The 16,858-nt window shown below is 36.6% G+C and overlaps 1 protein-coding gene across 1 annotated transcript; it reads left to right on the forward strand.

The window, feature by feature from the left end:
* Positions 1-1,211: 1,211 nt before the first annotated feature.
* On the forward strand, positions 1,212-16,229 carry LOC132638901 (E3 ubiquitin protein ligase RIN2-like). The gene is made up of 13 exons (XM_060355602.1): positions 1,212-1,377; positions 2,717-3,136; positions 6,402-6,479; positions 8,743-8,829; positions 8,911-9,032; positions 11,862-11,958; positions 12,055-12,160; positions 13,047-13,204; positions 13,327-13,464; positions 13,574-13,641; positions 13,734-13,964; positions 14,625-14,988; positions 15,797-16,229. Exons 2-13 carry the CDS (start codon positions 2,897-2,899, stop codon positions 15,851-15,853), a joined length of 1,746 nt encoding a protein of 581 aa, XP_060211585.1. The 5' UTR covers positions 1,212-1,377; positions 2,717-2,896; the 3' UTR covers positions 15,854-16,229.
* Positions 16,230-16,858: the final 629 nt, after the last annotated feature.

Consider the following 16,858-nt stretch of genomic DNA (forward strand, 5'->3'; position numbering starts at 1 on the left):
ATGAGCTAAATCTATACTTATTTTAAGATGGAGGAAATATTTACTTCTTTTTTTTCACTGCACTAAAAAAATTAAAATAAAAAAGAAGAAGGTGAAAACACTTGAGCACCCGAACAAGCCTATTAAGAAAAGGACAGAGGAAAAAATAATCAAGAAAAGGACAGAGGAAAAAATAATCAAGAAAAGGACAAAATAATGGAATAATAATTAGGGGTCGTTTGGTGCATGGTATAGGCTGGATATCCCAGCACTAAATTTTTATACCATATTTGATAGGAGGTATAAATTTATCTCAGGATAAATTTATACCTCCTACCAAATACGGTACAAAATAAAGCCTTATCCTAAGGGTGTGATATCCCACCTTATCTCACTTATCCGAGATTATTTTATTCCATCTTTTAGATGAGATAAAATAATCCCAAAAAGTAGAATAAATTAGTCCCGAAATTATAATTCAGGGATAATTTTGACTGCCTACCAAACGACCACTTAGAGAAATACTGGGACAAGGAGTACGTATATTTAAACGACTCTCTATAAAGTAACAGTATATAGTGTACACAATAAAATAAACAGGATATATCTCCAAGAAAGTCGTATATTTGGCCATGAGAAATATTTATTTTTCTGAAATATTTTTTCACTTTATTTGACAATCAATGTTTGACCATAAAAATTTCAAATGCAAAAATACCTAAAATTTTGTTTTCATTTTCAGTACATTTAAACAACAAAATATTATTTTTTTTTCAAAAAATATAACTAAACACAACTCACTCTAACTTCAAAAATTTCAAATAAAGTGAAAAATATTTGATTTTTATTTCCTCAATTTCAAAATAAATGATTTTTTTAGACTTTTCATTTTATTTCAAAATACATGGTGCTTTAGCATTTCAAGAAAAAATTGGTCTTATTCTTATTTATATAATCAATAATTATTAAGTAATTTTTCTTTTTCTAAACATTTAATTCAAATGTCAACTTACAAAAAGGTAAAATTTAATTAAGGATAAATTAATAAAATACTCATAATTTTCTAGAAAATTAATTTCTTAAATTATATGTATAAGTTAAAAACATCACTTATTATGATAATAACGGGAGGGATTATGTCCAAACGCCTAATAGGACAAGGAGTCGTATATTTAAACGAGTCTCGATAAAGTATAAAGTATAAATGTACCAAAAAAATATATAAAGTAAGATTATAATATAATCTGCAAAGGCAATTCTAAATTACCTATAAGTTATAGTGTTTCTATTGTGTGAGAGACTCCAATTTCCCGCAAAAAACTGATCGATTGACATGAAGCTGAAGATCTCAGACTAAATTGTTTCTGCTTTCATATTTGTCTGAGATCTTTTTTACAGGTTCGCTATTCTCTCGATTTTCGTGTCAATGTCTCTGTCTTTTTTACATTTAGTTTACATAGATAAGATATATGCTAATTCAGTTGTTCATGACTCAATCCTTTAGTTAGATCTTTGTGTGCTGAATTTAATTGTTTGATTTTCTCTTTCAAATTCTTATTTTGATGCACAAAAGATTTAGCCTTTTTGTGTGTCTTTGCTAGTTCTAGGGTTTTGCTAATTGAATTGTTGACTTTTCTTCTAAATGCAAGAATTGTTTCCTCGTTTCAATTTGTTTATCTTACTTTCCGTTTTAGTCTGTTTTAAAAGAGTGTTTCTTTCCTTTTTTTGGCAACTCTTTAATTCCAACTTTACACATGGCGTGTTTAAGGCTGGAATTTTGGTACATTCGACATAACTTTAGTTCAAGATCATAAGATTCAAAAGTCTTTTTCTTTACTATCTTAAACTCCGTGCCAAGTCAAAACCAGACAAACAAATTGAAACTCCGTTTCAATTTGTTTGGGGTGGGAAGAATCATATGTATATGCTTAGTAGCTGTTGTTAAATGCGGATCACTTTTTGAGCTGGGCATTCCATCAGATTGGTGAAGTTTGGTATATTCTCAGTGGAATGCATGAATTGCCAGAGCGATTAAGTGGATTCAACAGTCAAAATATGTTAAATAGCTCCCAGGAAAAAACTAAGCTTTATAGCCTGTTTGGCCAATCTTCTAAATCAACTTATTTTGGAAAGTGTTTTTTAAAAAAGTACTTTTGGTGAGAAACAGTTTGTATTTGGCCAACTAATTTAAAAAACACTTTTGAGCAACAATTAGTATTTGACCAAGCTTTTAAAAGTGCTTTTGGGGAAAAATTACTTTTTTAGCTTCTGAAAAACAACTTCTGCTACTCCCCAGACGCATTTATTTTCTCCCAAAAGTTTGACCAAACACCTCACTTTTTTTTAAAAAGTATTTGTTGGAAAAAATAAGCACTTTTGGCCTCCCAAAAGCTTGGCCAAACAGGCTATTAGTCTCATACTAGTTCGGAAGGCATATGAATCCTCAATATCCGTTCTGCTCCTGATAAACTTGTTTCATTCAGATGCTTAATAAGTAATCTTTTGGATAACATAAGGTGGGGAGTACCGATCAGCTTTTTCAATACTACCCCCAAAGGGAACATGAATAGGATAGAGTAGGCAAGATACTTGTGAGGGTGAACTATAGGCTTTAACAACTCTGATACTGAGCGTGCTGTGAGCCTGTCACTTCATTTGTTGATACATGACAATGTTTCTTCCCCTTTCTGTTGTTTTATTGAAGAAATAATCTTGGATTTCCTTGCTTTTGATGCAGATTTCTGCTTTAAGTTCCACTACCTATCAGAATTAGAAGGACTGCTTGCGGTATACTAAGAGGGACTGCTTGCGGTATACTAAGTTGCAGCAATCAATTTTGAGGGCGAATGATCATGCTTACTCGTTCTAATGAAAATCTTGGATCCTGTTTGCTCTGAAAGAAATAAATATATTTGCCATGGGCGTAAGCTACTTGTCAGTTTCAGCGGTCTGCACTGTTCTGAGCTATGTTGGACTTCAGTGTTGGATGGGAATTTCAGTCGAGAAACTAAAATCAGATGGACTGATTGGGGAGAGTATTATCAACTTTGGGAATGAAAGACGTGTATTTGAGGACCTTTTAGGTTCGCAGACAACAATTGCTCTGGGAGCCAATTTTGCAGCTAACGTATTTATCCTGCTGGTTTTGTTTCTTAAGGTACTTATTCTTTGCACATTGAGTTGAATGGTGATAACTGATATTGTTATCATGGGCTGGGATATTACGTACACATCATTAAGTTCTTGCTTTTAAAGCTATGGGTAAATCAGGAAATATTACTTGTTCTATTATAATGTAAAAGTAATCCTAGCCAAATAGATTACGTTCACCCTGGCATAACCTTGCAGTCCTTACTGCGTACAGTACATGTGACCCTGTCGCTTCTCCTATTTTTTTCTTTTTTTTTTCTTTCTAATCAAAATAGGAAAAGTTGTTGTCATGTGACCAGGAGGTCATGGGTTTGAGCTGTGGAAACAGCCTCTCGTAGAAATGGAGGGGTAAGGCTGCGTACAATAGACCCTTGTGGTCAGGCCCTTCCCGGACCCGCACATAGCGGGAGCTTAGTGCGCTGGGCTGCCCTTTAATCAAAATAGGAAAAGTGACAAGGTCACATGTAAGGACTGCAAGGTTATGCCAGAATAAACCCTAACAGATTATACAAACTGGCAGCCCTGGACATGAAGCGGAAAAGTGGAGCATGGTAGTTGATACTAAAAGGCTCAAACCAAGTAATATTTAAGGACAAGCTTTTGATGGAGGGAGAATGGGACCTAGATGTTTCACAAATATTCCGTGGAAGGAAATGATAAGTTGCATTGAGAAATTAGCAAATGAAGTTCTAGGTGTGTCAACGACAACAATCATGGCGGTGGAGTAGGAGATGCAAAGAATTACTTTAAAAAAAAAAAAAGAGTAGTGTAAGAAGTTACCAACAGCAGAAGATGGAGAAGCTTTTGAAAGGTATAAGAGAACAAGGAGAGAACCTAAGTAGGATCTTAATGAATCTTGAGGTAAAGCCTTAGATAGATGACTTCTACCCGAAAGTAAGGGATGTGGGAAGGAAAGACAGAAATATATAAGCTAGCACGACGGAGAGAGAAGGGGGGGGGGGGGGGGGGGGGGGGTAGAGGTTATTCATTTTTTTGATAAAGAGGGATAGAGGTAACTGTGGTAAAGATGATTCCCAAATAAATTTGAGAGGAGATAGCGCGATCAAACAAAAATGGAAATCCTACTTTGATCAATTTCTCAACAAAAATCACGAGGATAAATTTTCTGATTTTTTCATACATATGTGGAGAAACCTTAGTACACTCCATAAAAATAAGTTTAGTGAAGGATGCAAAAATAGTTGAGTTAGAAAAACTTGCGATCTACTGGTCTGTGAGACTTATATGTTATGTTACCAGTTGCTAGGGCAACAGCGTGCGCAGTTTGACTCGATAATGGGAACTTCTATTTTCTTTTTTGCTCTGCACTGGTTTTCTTCTGCCCTTGATGAGACTTTATGTTTGAGCTCCTGTGCTCTCCTAGCTCCTTTGTGAGGGCCAAGCTTATGTCATAGTGCTATTGGGCTCCAGGGGATAGAATCTAGTATGAGTTTCTATTGTTTGCTTTTGTTTATTCTTCTCTCCTCTTCAGACTAGGTTATATTCTCTTCTTGGGCCCACTATAGAATTTTTGGGTTATTCATGCAAAAACCCTCAAGTCTTGGCTCCCGCTTTTCTCTGTTTTCTTTTGGCCATTTTACTCCAAATTTCAGTTCTCGAGTTTGAGTAGAATTCCCTGCCCCTCAATTTGAAACTAAAGTTGTCAGTTCTCGTCTTCACATGCCTCATACTGACTCTTTCAACCCTTGCTCCTCCCAGCTTGTTCTCCTCATCTTCCTCCTTCCGTTATCTTTCTAAGTTTGATAGAATATCATAGAGAAGTGAGTCGACTATGAATGGAAGGACGATTCTTTCATCCACCCCGAACAAAAAATCTTACTAATGTTAGATCCAGTAATTGTTGCCTCATTAATCTTGTCCATACCCAAGCGTATTGCTGACATCTCCACATTGTGTGGAATACCATAGACATGAAGTGAACCTACTAGTCTTGCCCATGTCTTCTTTTCTTCAAATCATTTCCTACTGCACCCCTTAGGCCCTTACTTTCCTTACCAGTTTACTGTAAGTCTGCTCTTTCATTCTACTATCTACCCTTGCTCTATTCGCTTTGTTCTTTGATGGCAATTTGATTAACAGTAACTCCCTTCTAGCTTCGCTACCCTCCCCTGAGGGCATGTGCTATTTATGATTCACCCATCTATAGTGGACTAAAACCAACACTCCTTGAGAACCTCTCGATGTTCCTGCTAAGAATGCCTAAACCATCGGGCTCTATTGTCACAAGGCTCCTCTCTTGCTTCATGAGCCCAATGGCCCTTGTTGCTTTTGTAATACAAAGGCTTTATCTCCATGTTAGAATGTTTGCAACTGATGCATATGTTGAAACTTTTAGGCTTTAGCATTGGGACATCAATAGAGATGTCTCCACAAATACCATTAGTACAACTCTTTGAAAAATCAGGATCCACATACTGCGTCACAGTATATTTAAGAATAGATGATAATTCATTTAGGCTTGCACCAAAACATTAACTGTTCTCTCTGTATTTATTTTCAATATTGGTTGGATAAGCTATTGTTCTAGGATTTTAGGATATATTCTTTAGATGTGTTTTGGACTCGTTATATTATAATCCAGATAGGAAGTATGTGGTTATTAGTTTTGGGAAAGAATACAAGTACCCCTTAGTCTGATCTTAAATTGATCTGGTTGATTTTCTACAGAGATTAGGAGAAAATGCTTGAATGATTATGTACAATATATTTGAATGTGGTCAAAATATCTCCACAAAGGTAGAGGTAAGGTCTGCGCACATCCTACCTCCCCAGAGCCCACTTGTGGGATTACACTGGGTATGTTGTTGTGGTCAAAATATATTAAAATACTGGTTTCAAGATGTGGAAAAGGTGTAAAGATATCACATCAAGTTGAAAACAGTATAATGTTTTCATATATTAAGAAAATGTTGACCTTGTCATTGAAGAAAAATCATTTTCAGGGACGGATTAGAAATTAGATAAAAATATGGGGAGGTGGAATGGTTGCTTGATTATCTCCAAAAGGACACTCTTTCAGCCTTATTGAATGTCTTAACAAATCTTTAATTTCTTCTTTCGGTTTCTTGGACATTCGTGCATGTAATGGCTTGAATGTCTCTGAATATTGGCGTGAACATTAAAAATAGGACTTCTTAGTGCTTCTAGTGAAAGTTCATGGGAAAATTAGGGATCTCTTTGTGTACCTCAATCCTTTTCAAATATTACAGAGTACCTTTTACAACACAAGTTCTTTTCACAACTTTCTGCAGACAATATTCTTTGGAGATTTGCAGTCGTCAGAAATCCGGAAGCTGGCTGAGCGCCTTATCAATTATGTTATTTCCAAGGTAAATATCTTAGTTACATCATACATGAATAGTAGGTGGTATATAGAACCTTGATGACTTTTTTTTTCTTTTCTTTTCCCTATTGAGGACTATTGTTTTGACTCAAACTCTTTAACTCTGTGACCGATGTTGACGAAAATTATGCAACATATAGTGTTGGCGTCGTTTCAATTTGATTTTACTTGTTAAGAACTTTTTAAAGCGTTGTATTCCTCAAGGTATCTGGTCTATTGGTTGTTGTGTGAATATGCACCTCTTTAGTGCAGGTATACTGCAGTATCAGAGATGTCAAGTTGGTTGGTCTTGAATCTTTATCTACTCATGATGGCTTTTGTTAGTTAATCTTCATGAATGCAAAATTTGCTGACTTATGTGTTCACGTAGTTTATTTGGTAACGGTAGAGGATAAACTATCCTTTGACCTAATGGAAGCGATTGTTTCCAGCGACTTCCATGTGTTATATGAAAAAAGAAATTTTAGCTACTGGGGCAGATGGAAGTCCCTAGGGCTTGCAATTGCAATGTTCATAGTTGATCTGTTGGGTTTGTGTGTGCAAAAATAAAAGTCCTGTTATCAAATTCTTGTAGTCCTGTTATCAAATTCTTAGTTGTTTGATTGACGAATTTGCCCCACTTGCTTGTGGTTGCCTTTGAATAATTAATTACTCAGAAATTTGCTACTGATTATGATTTATATTTCTATTAGGCAAAATAGCTTGGGACCCCCCTGAACTTGTCAATTTTTATTCGGTGTACACCTAAACTATGTGTTGGCTTAATTACCCCCCTGAACTTGGTAATATGATAGTCTCGACCCCCCTAAACGCTGGCTACCCATGGTCGTGTGACACGCGCTGCCACATGGATTTTTTTGTCCGTGTGGCATTTTTTAAGGATAAAATATATATTTTTTACCTTTTTAAGTTCACCAATTATTTAGATCATCTTTTTTGGGCCAAATCTGTAAAAAAAGAACTTGAAACAACAATATTTTGACCATACTTTTTTTTATTTGGCTAAAGATAATGATATTCTAATCAAGTTATTTTTATATATTTGGCCAGAAAAAGAAGAAATACACAGTTAAAGCAAATAATCATTGTATCTAAAAAGAAATAAATAAAATATCAACCAAATATTTTAAGAATTTGACCCGAAAAAAATAATGTAGAGTTGAAATAAATAGTAATTGCATGAAAAGAAAAATACACAATTTTTTTTTGTAGAAAATACACCATCTAAACTTCATTACTTTTGCTAAACCTTCTTTTTATTTGGCTAAAATAAATAGAGTTTGAACTGAGTTATTTAGATTTGGATCCAAAAAAAGGAAAAAAAAAACACATAGTTGAAATAAATAATCATTATATCTAAAAAGAAAAAAAATACAATTGGGATAAAATATGCAATGAATATTTAGAAAAACCAAAAAGAAACACAATTGGAAAAAATAAATCATTATATTGATTATATGGCGATTAATAGTTGAAAAATACTCCACTTGGAAGCTGATTTTTCGATTTTTGACCCTTCCACGCGCCTAAAAGAGAGTGTGTTCGCGCTCTTTGTCACATCAGCGTCTAGGGGGGGTCGAGACTATCATATTACCAAGTTCAGGGGGGTAATTAAGCTAACGCATAGTTTAGGTGTACACTAAATAAAAATCGACAAGTTCAGGGGGGTCCCAAGCTATTCCCTCATTTCTATTACTTCACCTTTTAAATTTTTTCCACTTTTCATTAGTATAATAATATATGTGAACCCAATTTAGCAAATTTTGGAATAAGCGAGCTCTGGCAGATGCTTGACAAGGTGTCCGTATGATAACTTCTTTTTTTAGGAAACCGATGATACACAATCTTTCTTAATAAGAAAGTTTAAGTTTGAGGATTTTTTTCGATATATGAAGTTTAAGCTGTTATAAGCTCTTTTAATACAACATTTAGGCTTTGAATTGTTTCAAACTGTTGGCTTGATCAGATTGGATATGTCTTGTTGCCGTGTTCTTTCACTGAGGAGCAACTGCAGTATTTCTGATTTCCGAATCACTTTTCTGCAATGATCTAGAGCATTTCAAACTCTGTTTGAGACTTATAGCTCCATGTTTATCATTTGCTAGTTTTACAGTCTACATTCATGTTGTCATCTAAGTGTGGTAACCTTACACTGATGTGGTCAATGAAGTCATTATCACATTATGTTTTCCTCTGATAGTGATATTAGAAGTGTTTTAGTATTTCTGTCAACTGATAACTACTTCCAGGGAACTTTTCTTCCATTGGTAGTTCCACCGACGCTATATCAAGCAGGCCTGTGGTCAACATGGCTAGCTGTTCTTTGCTTTTTAAAGGTATCTACTGTCGTGTATTCTAAGCTATGGATATTGGGCTTTTGAGTTGTCTAACCTTGGACAAAATCTACATATATACAGATGTTTCAAGCTTTAGCTAGGGATCGACTTGAACGATTGAATGCCTCTCCTTCAGCTACTCCCTGGACATACTTCCGTGTGTATTCTGCCTTATTGCTGGTTTTCTCAGCCAACTTACTCTGGTACTTCCTAGACCTAAATCTGTTTGTTGTGCATTACATAATAGCAGTCATTTTTATTTGAAGACCATATTTAGTTTTATGGATGTTGAAGGTATTGTATGTGTGTTGTCTTTCTTCATCTTTGAACTATTGCTGTGTTATCAGCAATTATGTCTCCACAGATACAGATCTGACAGCTTTAATCTGTAATACCCTTTTATGCTTTGGGCAAATTTCATGGCATGAGGTCTTCCCTTTCATGAGTGTTTTAACTTAAACCTACCTGGTTGGGATAATGGTGAAGATGTCCTTGGGTGTTCTATTCCAGCCTTTGTGATATTAATGGCCATTGAGGGGGTCAAAAATAATATTCTCCGAATGGTGCGAGTTGGATTACAGGGTTTATCTGCTTATTGCTGACGACTGGTGTCAGCATGTTACAAATTTGGTGTAGCTGTAGTATCCATCCTGGACTAATCAAACAAAACATGGTTCTTTGACTCGAGAATACAGAAGAATATTCTTACCAGATTCAGTCGCGCAGCTTCTTCTACAACCTCAATCACCAGTATTGCCTTTATCAGGTCAAGGTCTGACCTTCAGTAGAGTCATTTCGAGATTGAAAGAACCTTTTGCGAAGGTGACCAATTCATTCTTGAGTTGGTTGATACCATATATTCTGTCATCAGAGAGACTGCTGCAAAGTGGAGAATAAAAGGGAGAAGCAGCCCAAAGATGGCACAAAGATCTGCCACAAAGCCGAGAATGAGAATGAAAAGGAGAACCGACGAGTGATGAGGCTGAATCAAGAATAAGTAATTTTACTAGTTCTTTTTTTTTTCCATCAATTCTTAGGAACTATACAAAAGATTTAGAACATATTGGAGCAAGGATACGCACAATACTCGGACAAGGTAGCTTGAGTTGTGTACTCCTTCATTTCCTATCCTTATATAGGAATTAGATTGCTCACTTTTCCAAATGGAGAATGCTACCATAATTAATCTTTTTCTTTTGACAAGATTCCGGCTTTACACTTGTAAGACATTTCTTCATTTGATGTTTATTCCCTCTTCTCAACTTTCATGATAAGACTTGATTCTGAGACAAGGTTTCTTCTTTTAATGGCGAGTCTCTTCGGTTCTTCTTTCTGTCACAGGAAAATTCTTGATTTGAAAGTCTTCTTTTACGCGCATCTTCTTTTACAAAATAATATCGAATTCCATATCATCGTCGTCTTATGATTTTCCTTCTTTTTAAGGCAATACTGACAATGATGTGATATTCCTTCGTCAGCAAATAGTTCACAGAGCTTTTTCAGAGTGACCAGATGTCTTCTCAAGCTTCCCCTTCTTATCTTTTCTGATAAGCTTCTTAGATATCGTACATTTGCCATCTAGGCTCATTCTTATCCTTGCAACTTATTGTCACCATTTTCTCAGTCAAGTTGTATACCCAAAACTTTTTCGCATCGGCTTCTTCTTTTAGAGGTTTATATAATACTTGATGCCTAGCACTCTTCTGAGAAGTACCCATTCTTATGAAAATCTTGGAACTTGATCGCCTTTTTCCTTTCTACGGTTCCACTTAATTGACTAGTAGAACCTATCTTGATCAGATAATTACTAGTATCTGAAATTTTCTAGAGACCCAGCCATTATGCTTTGATCCTTTAAAGCCAAAAGAGTGAGAACAATAAGTGAAAGTCGAGGATTTGCGGGGCACAAGTTGCGGATTCGAGAAAGTTGCCTAGATAGTAGAGGAAGCGAAGTGGCAGAAAAAGATAAATAAGTTAACTCAAGGATCTCTAATATTTTGATAAATAGAAATTGTTTCTTAAATTCATACTTCTCAAGGAGCTATAACCTTGAAAAATGATTAATATTGATCCAATTAGAAGGAAAATACGAAATGTATTAAATATAATTACGAGCTTAGAACTAGATAATGTAGGAAAATTATTTGAATATATACAAAAGAGTGATGAAAAACTAGACGAACTTAGTCGAGAAGTGATTATATCAAGAACTATCAACAATAAGGAATTAGAATTCTTCCTATAGTTATCATTAAGGCTGTTAGAACTAGCACAATTGCTTAACTCGTGAAGAAGTCCACAAAAAAAATTATTGGTATCAGAGCAGCAATTACAGACAGCTTGTATGGTAACGGGTACCTATTGTCTGCATGGAGAGTTAAGCCTCTTAGTGGGGTACCTATTCTCACCCTAAGCCCATCATGAGAGATGGATTTTCTACACTTAACCCTGAGAGAATCCATTTCCCTCAGCTCTCTGCTTCCCTTTCAAAACCTTCATCCTTGTTGGGAGGCCTGGAATTGGTGGTGTCTTGCATCTTTGTACCTTTCCTAGGAGCCCTTTCTGTTCTTTTAGAGTTTGGAGTATATATTCTAAAAATTTAGGTGTGTGAGTGAATGATCGAACAATAAGAGACCTTGTTCCAGAAGGTCCCTTCTTTTGATAACCGAGAAATTCTCAAGAGCCAGTGATACACAGTTCGGAACTCGGTGGGTAGTGGGCGGCTCTACTGTTCTCTTAAATACTTGGCTTTTATCTGCGGCTGGTTTCAAACCCATGACGTCTGCCTACCCACGCATCATGCGTTGTACTCTTACCACTAGATCAAAGCCCTAGGACATGGTCCATTAGGGTCCCTTGTAGAAAGCATCAGAGGTCTTGTCTTAAGACAATGTAGATGTTTGAGTGTTTGATTCTGTGTACTGGAACCAGATTTTCAGCTTCTTTTGGTGGGGGACATCTAAAGTGCTTTAAGCACATTAGCTGGTCTTTTTAAGACTTTTCTAACTACGCTTTTCTTTGTGTCCTTCCAGGATGAGGGCGTGCCTGGTCGTATATACAACAATAAGTTCATCCCTGTTTTTGTTATTGTTCTTTGAGCCTCTTAGCATAGCATTTGAGACGCTTCAGGTACTCTACATAAGAAGGGTATACTTTTTTTTTTCTTTGATGCATAATAAAAAACATGTTGACAATCGCATTTTGTGTGCCAATCCTTCTCTGCAGGCTATTCTTGTTCATGGATTCCAGTTGCTCGACATATATATCAATGACTCGGCAAATGATATTTCAAATAACAGAATGTCGAAGCTCTTTGACATATCTGCTGCAGGTAAGTTTTATGCTGGTAACTTTTGCTTTAGGTGTTCTGGTTGATTGATTAATGAGCTTATGTTGATTTATTGGTGAGCTTACCTGTTACCTCATTTGCTTTTTATTGTGCTATTTTTGTTGCCATATTTCTCTTGATGCCATATTTATCCGAATCTCTTAACCTTATCTAACCGTATCTGACTTCTTTTTATGCTTTTATTGAGCCGGGGGTCTTTCGGAAACAGCCGTCCTACCTTGGTAGGAGTCAGGTCTGCGTACACTCTACCCTCCCCAGACCCTACGATGTGGGATTTCACTGGGATGTTGTTGTTGTTGTTGTTGTATTTCTCTTGATACCATGCTTTTTACCTTGATATTTGTTGTCACGTCACTGTCTTTTATTTCGAGCCGAGGGTCTCTTGGAAACGGCCTCTCTACCCCAAAAGGTAGGGATAAGGTTTGCGTACATCTTACCCTCCCCAGACCCCACTTGTGGGACCACACTGGGTATGTTGTTGTTGCACTGTGCCTTATGAAGTGGATTTTGTGATTCAATGTTCTGCCTTTGAGATTTTATAATCAAACATACCCTATTCATAGCTAATGAAGGATATATGGCAATTTAAAATATATTAAGGATATATATGTCCATCCTTTATTAATCCTGAGCTTGTCTGAATGTATATTCAGTTGATAGGTTGCGTAAGATGTTTCCTTTCTGCTTCTGTTCTGTGGGTGGTTTCATGCTAAGTCTCTGGTCGAAAACACTTCTTAATCGCCTTCCGCGTACCTTGTTCATGCAAGATTGATGTAGATAGGATATTTACTCAAATAAGATATAATAATTCTCCTTATGGCTTCAGTCATCTCCGTTCCTCTATCTTATTGCTAAAAACCTCATGCAGGCTCATTTGGAGAATGGAAAGGCATGCTTATCCGGAATATGGGTTTTCTCCTGGACATGATGACTCTATTGATGGCCCTAGCGCATTATGTGCACATTTGGTGGCTTCATGGCATGGCATTTCACCTTGTGGATGCAGTTCTTTTCCTAAATATCCGTGTAAATATTTATCTGTATGAATTAATGTAATCTCATAATTTTTGAAAAATCTCGGTTGTTCTCTTCTATCTATTGTTTAGTATGTCCATGCGTTGTTACTAAAATTAGTTCATCTTGAACAGGCTTTATTGAGTGCTATACTAAAACGTGTCAAAGGGTTTATTAAACTGAGAATAGCATTGGGAACTCTTCATGGTGCACTTCCTGATGCAACTTTGGAAGAGCTACAAACTTATGATGATGAATGCGCTATTTGCAGGGTATCTCCCTCCCCCTCTTTGTAGCTTCCTTGTTCTAATTCCATTTTCTTTTTTGTTTTATTCTTTTTGCTTTGTATAGATAAGCCTTTGATATGCTGGAAAATGACAGGAACCAATGGCAAAGGCGAAAAAACTATCTTGTAATCATCTTTTCCATCTTGCATGCTTGAGATCTTGGTATGGCTTATTCATTGCTGGAAATGTTTATTGGGTTGTGCAAATTGCAATCTTAGGACAAATTCATATACAAACATGGGCAATAATTACAGGTTGGATCAAGGTTTAACTGAAAATTATTCATGTCCCACTTGCCGGAAGCCGTTGTTTATAGGAAGAAGCGAGAATGAGGTAAATCCTCGAACCGCAGATGTTCGCGGTGATGAGCTGCTTGCTCGCGAGATGAGTATGGGACTTGATCAGTTGAATCTTCCTGGTCATGCCCTTCCAAATGAAGTTTCCCGCAATCAAACGCACAATCCTCTTGAAAGTAGTGATTGGAGGTCTGTTTTCTTGTACCACTGTCGCTGATTGCTTCTCACCCATGTGCCACTATTGGTTTCAGCTAAAACCAGCATCTGCTGTGGAATATCATAATGTGCCTTTTGCTGCTTTATCTGATATATGTAGAAGTTTTGAAATGTAAAGCGGATAACTGATATAGAGAAAATATTTGATAAAGAGTGTCAAGAAAAGTCGTTCGAGAAGAAATGAATTCATATATAAGATATATAAATGTGATAATGGATATTTATGAAGGAGCCTTCACAAGTGTGAGAAGAGGTGGTGATATATAGGATTTTCCCGTAGCTGTGTGATTACTTCAAGGATTTTCTTTGAGCCTTTACTTGTTTACCTTAGTTATGTATGAGCTAGCCAATAATATGCAAGATGAAGTCCAATAGGACAAAGCTATTTTGCAAATGATATTGTCTTAATTGATGTAGAGCTGAAGAGAAGCTTGTGCTGTGGAGAATCTCTGAGAATCTCATATTATAGTGTTTTAGGATAAGTAGAAATAAACTAAAATATATGCACTGCAATGGGCCATTTTCTCTCTCATCCTCTTGATACTCTTATTGCTTATCAGTTGTCATCTTTTGCAGTAATTTCTGATCATCTTGAAACAGAGAGGTCACTAATTTTGCTCTTCCTGTCTACAGGGGTTCGGGAATTGATTCAGGTTGGTTGGGTTTAGATGGTGCTGGTCCATCTACAGGCATCAGGTCAGCGGGACTGGGTCGGGTTCAGACAGTGATGAGGCATCTCGCAGCTGTTGGAGAAACATATGCACAAACTGCTCTGGAAGATGCAGCCTGGAACATTTGGTCTATGCGTGCCTCCCAGGCTGGTACTTCCAGTTCAGCAATCCCTCCTGCAGGTTCTGTGAGGCACGTCGCAGGTGCTGGAGGGTTACACTTGAGGACAACCTCACGTGCCGCAAACAGCAACATTCCGAACATACATACAATGGTTGAAACTGTTAGAGAAGTGCTGCCGCACATACCTTATGAAATAATTTTTGAGGTATGGTTACTTTTGACCTTTAGAGGCTATCTCCCATGAAATATGAATGTTGTTTACTTTCGCTGTGAAGTCCAAAAACCAGTAAAAGGGACTTGCACCTGGAAGGAGGAGGGGGAAGAGAAGGGGGGGGGGGGGGGGTGTTGTGTAGAGTTGGTATTAATTGTGGAAACTGAGGGAGATGAAAAAGCAAAATGAATGGCCGGTGTTCTCAGATAAATGGTAGGGCAGGGTTAATGAGGAAATTCATTGTTCTCTGATCTTCGTCCTAATTATTCCCGTGATATGGTATAATCATTTATATTCTTCCTTTATACCAAGTAAAAGAGGGTGGTCAAAGTTACGTTCTGGTGCGAAGGAGCAACAAGTCCATTTTTTCAAGAATTGTTGTTATCTGTTGTGTGGATGGTGGCAAATTTACGCACCAGATAGATATTACTGAACGTTAACTGACCATCTTGCTTGACAATCCTTGAATGCCTTGCGCTATTTCCCTTCCCCATCCCCCATCCCCATCGTCCACTCCCCAACCTAAAAGGAAAAGAAGCTAGAATATCTCGTAATATTAAATGTTCTAACTCATCCATCCTGATGGCTATAAATAGAAAGAAAGGGGCCTAAGTTTGCCTTGCTGCAATGTACTGCTGTTTCAAACATAGTAGTATACACTTGTAGCTAATAATTTTATGGACTAATGAGTTATAACTTTGCTTCATCCATGAACTATTCATTATCTGTCTTTCATTTTTCTTTCCTGTCTTGGTGCTTCTTTCCAAAATGCAATTAAAAGTTGATAAATCTGAATTTGCAGGATTTACAGAGAACACACTCGGTAACTGTTACTGTGAATAATCTTCTGCACATGTGATTATACATACCTTTCTTTGTGATGCCGTTGTGGTATGTCTTTCACTGAGGCAGGTCAAAACTGAAGCTCTGGTAGTGTACATGTGTGAGGTTTCCAAATATGTCGATGCCAAGCCTGTTACTGCATTATTATATCTGATATATATAAGTTTTCACTTTTTTGTACATATAAATAACTTAGGGAACCTGCTTTTAGATACAAATTCTATAGTAATTCCTTTTTTCTTTTGCAAAATAAAAGAGCATATTCATTTGGCACACATGGTAGATACTGCCAATTTTACTTTGTTCGATAGTTCTACCAGCATATAGCTGGCACTGAATAATATCTGGTGAAGCCTGTTGATTGTGGTATGCCAAATTCGAATTCTTTATTAGAGGATTTTGTTGGGAAAAAGGTTTCCAAGAAAAACCGGCTTGGATGCTTGTTGAAGTGATTTGGGTGAACATTGTTTCATATCAATATCTCTAAGTTTAGACTAGTAGAGTCTGATGTTTAATGGAGATTTCTTTATATAATCGTCAGTTTGTTTGAAGCCATGCAGTTAAATGCTTTCCCTTGGGCCTACAGTTCTCTGAAAAATAATGAGGTACTTACCCGTTACTTGATGTTAGCGAATTTAAGATTTCTAGAATATGGCGACACTACTAAATGTGGCCACATGTCCTTTAGGTGGCATACTCCCTCATCGCGGTAAAACATCTCATACCGTCATCTAAAGTCGCTGGTATGCAAATCTGAGAACGTGTCCTCACCATCGGTGAGAGAATGAAACAAAGAGATGTAGAACTCAAGCTGAATTAAGTGCACACGATAAGAAATGAAAGAATAATTTTTTTCTAGATATCAATAGCTTCTTGAAGAAAAGTACAGATGTCATCGATTCACAAGACTCTTAGATATTGCTCAAGGCTCATAAAATTGGTGAACCTAAGACTACGATACTAATTTGTCACGATTCAAAACATTTTAAGTCGTGATGGCACTTACACCCAATTCAATAGA

Source organism: Lycium barbarum, chromosome 1 (genome assembly GCF_019175385.1).
Source record: "Lycium barbarum isolate Lr01 chromosome 1, ASM1917538v2, whole genome shotgun sequence".
Taxonomy (NCBI): Eukaryota; Viridiplantae; Streptophyta; class Magnoliopsida; order Solanales; family Solanaceae; genus Lycium; species Lycium barbarum.

Coding starts and splice junctions, on each gene's coding strand:
- LOC132638901 (XM_060355602.1), top strand. CDS start 2,897: ATGGGCGTAAGCTACTTGTCAGTTTCAGCGGTCTGCACTGTTCTGAGC. Junction 8,830..8,910: donor CTGTTCTTTGCTTTTTAAAG/GTATCTACTGTC, acceptor ACATATATACAG/ATGTTTCAAGCTTTAGCTAG. Junction 9,033..11,861: donor TTCTCAGCCAACTTACTCTG/GTACTTCCTAGA, acceptor GTGTCCTTCCAG/GATGAGGGCGTGCCTGGTCG.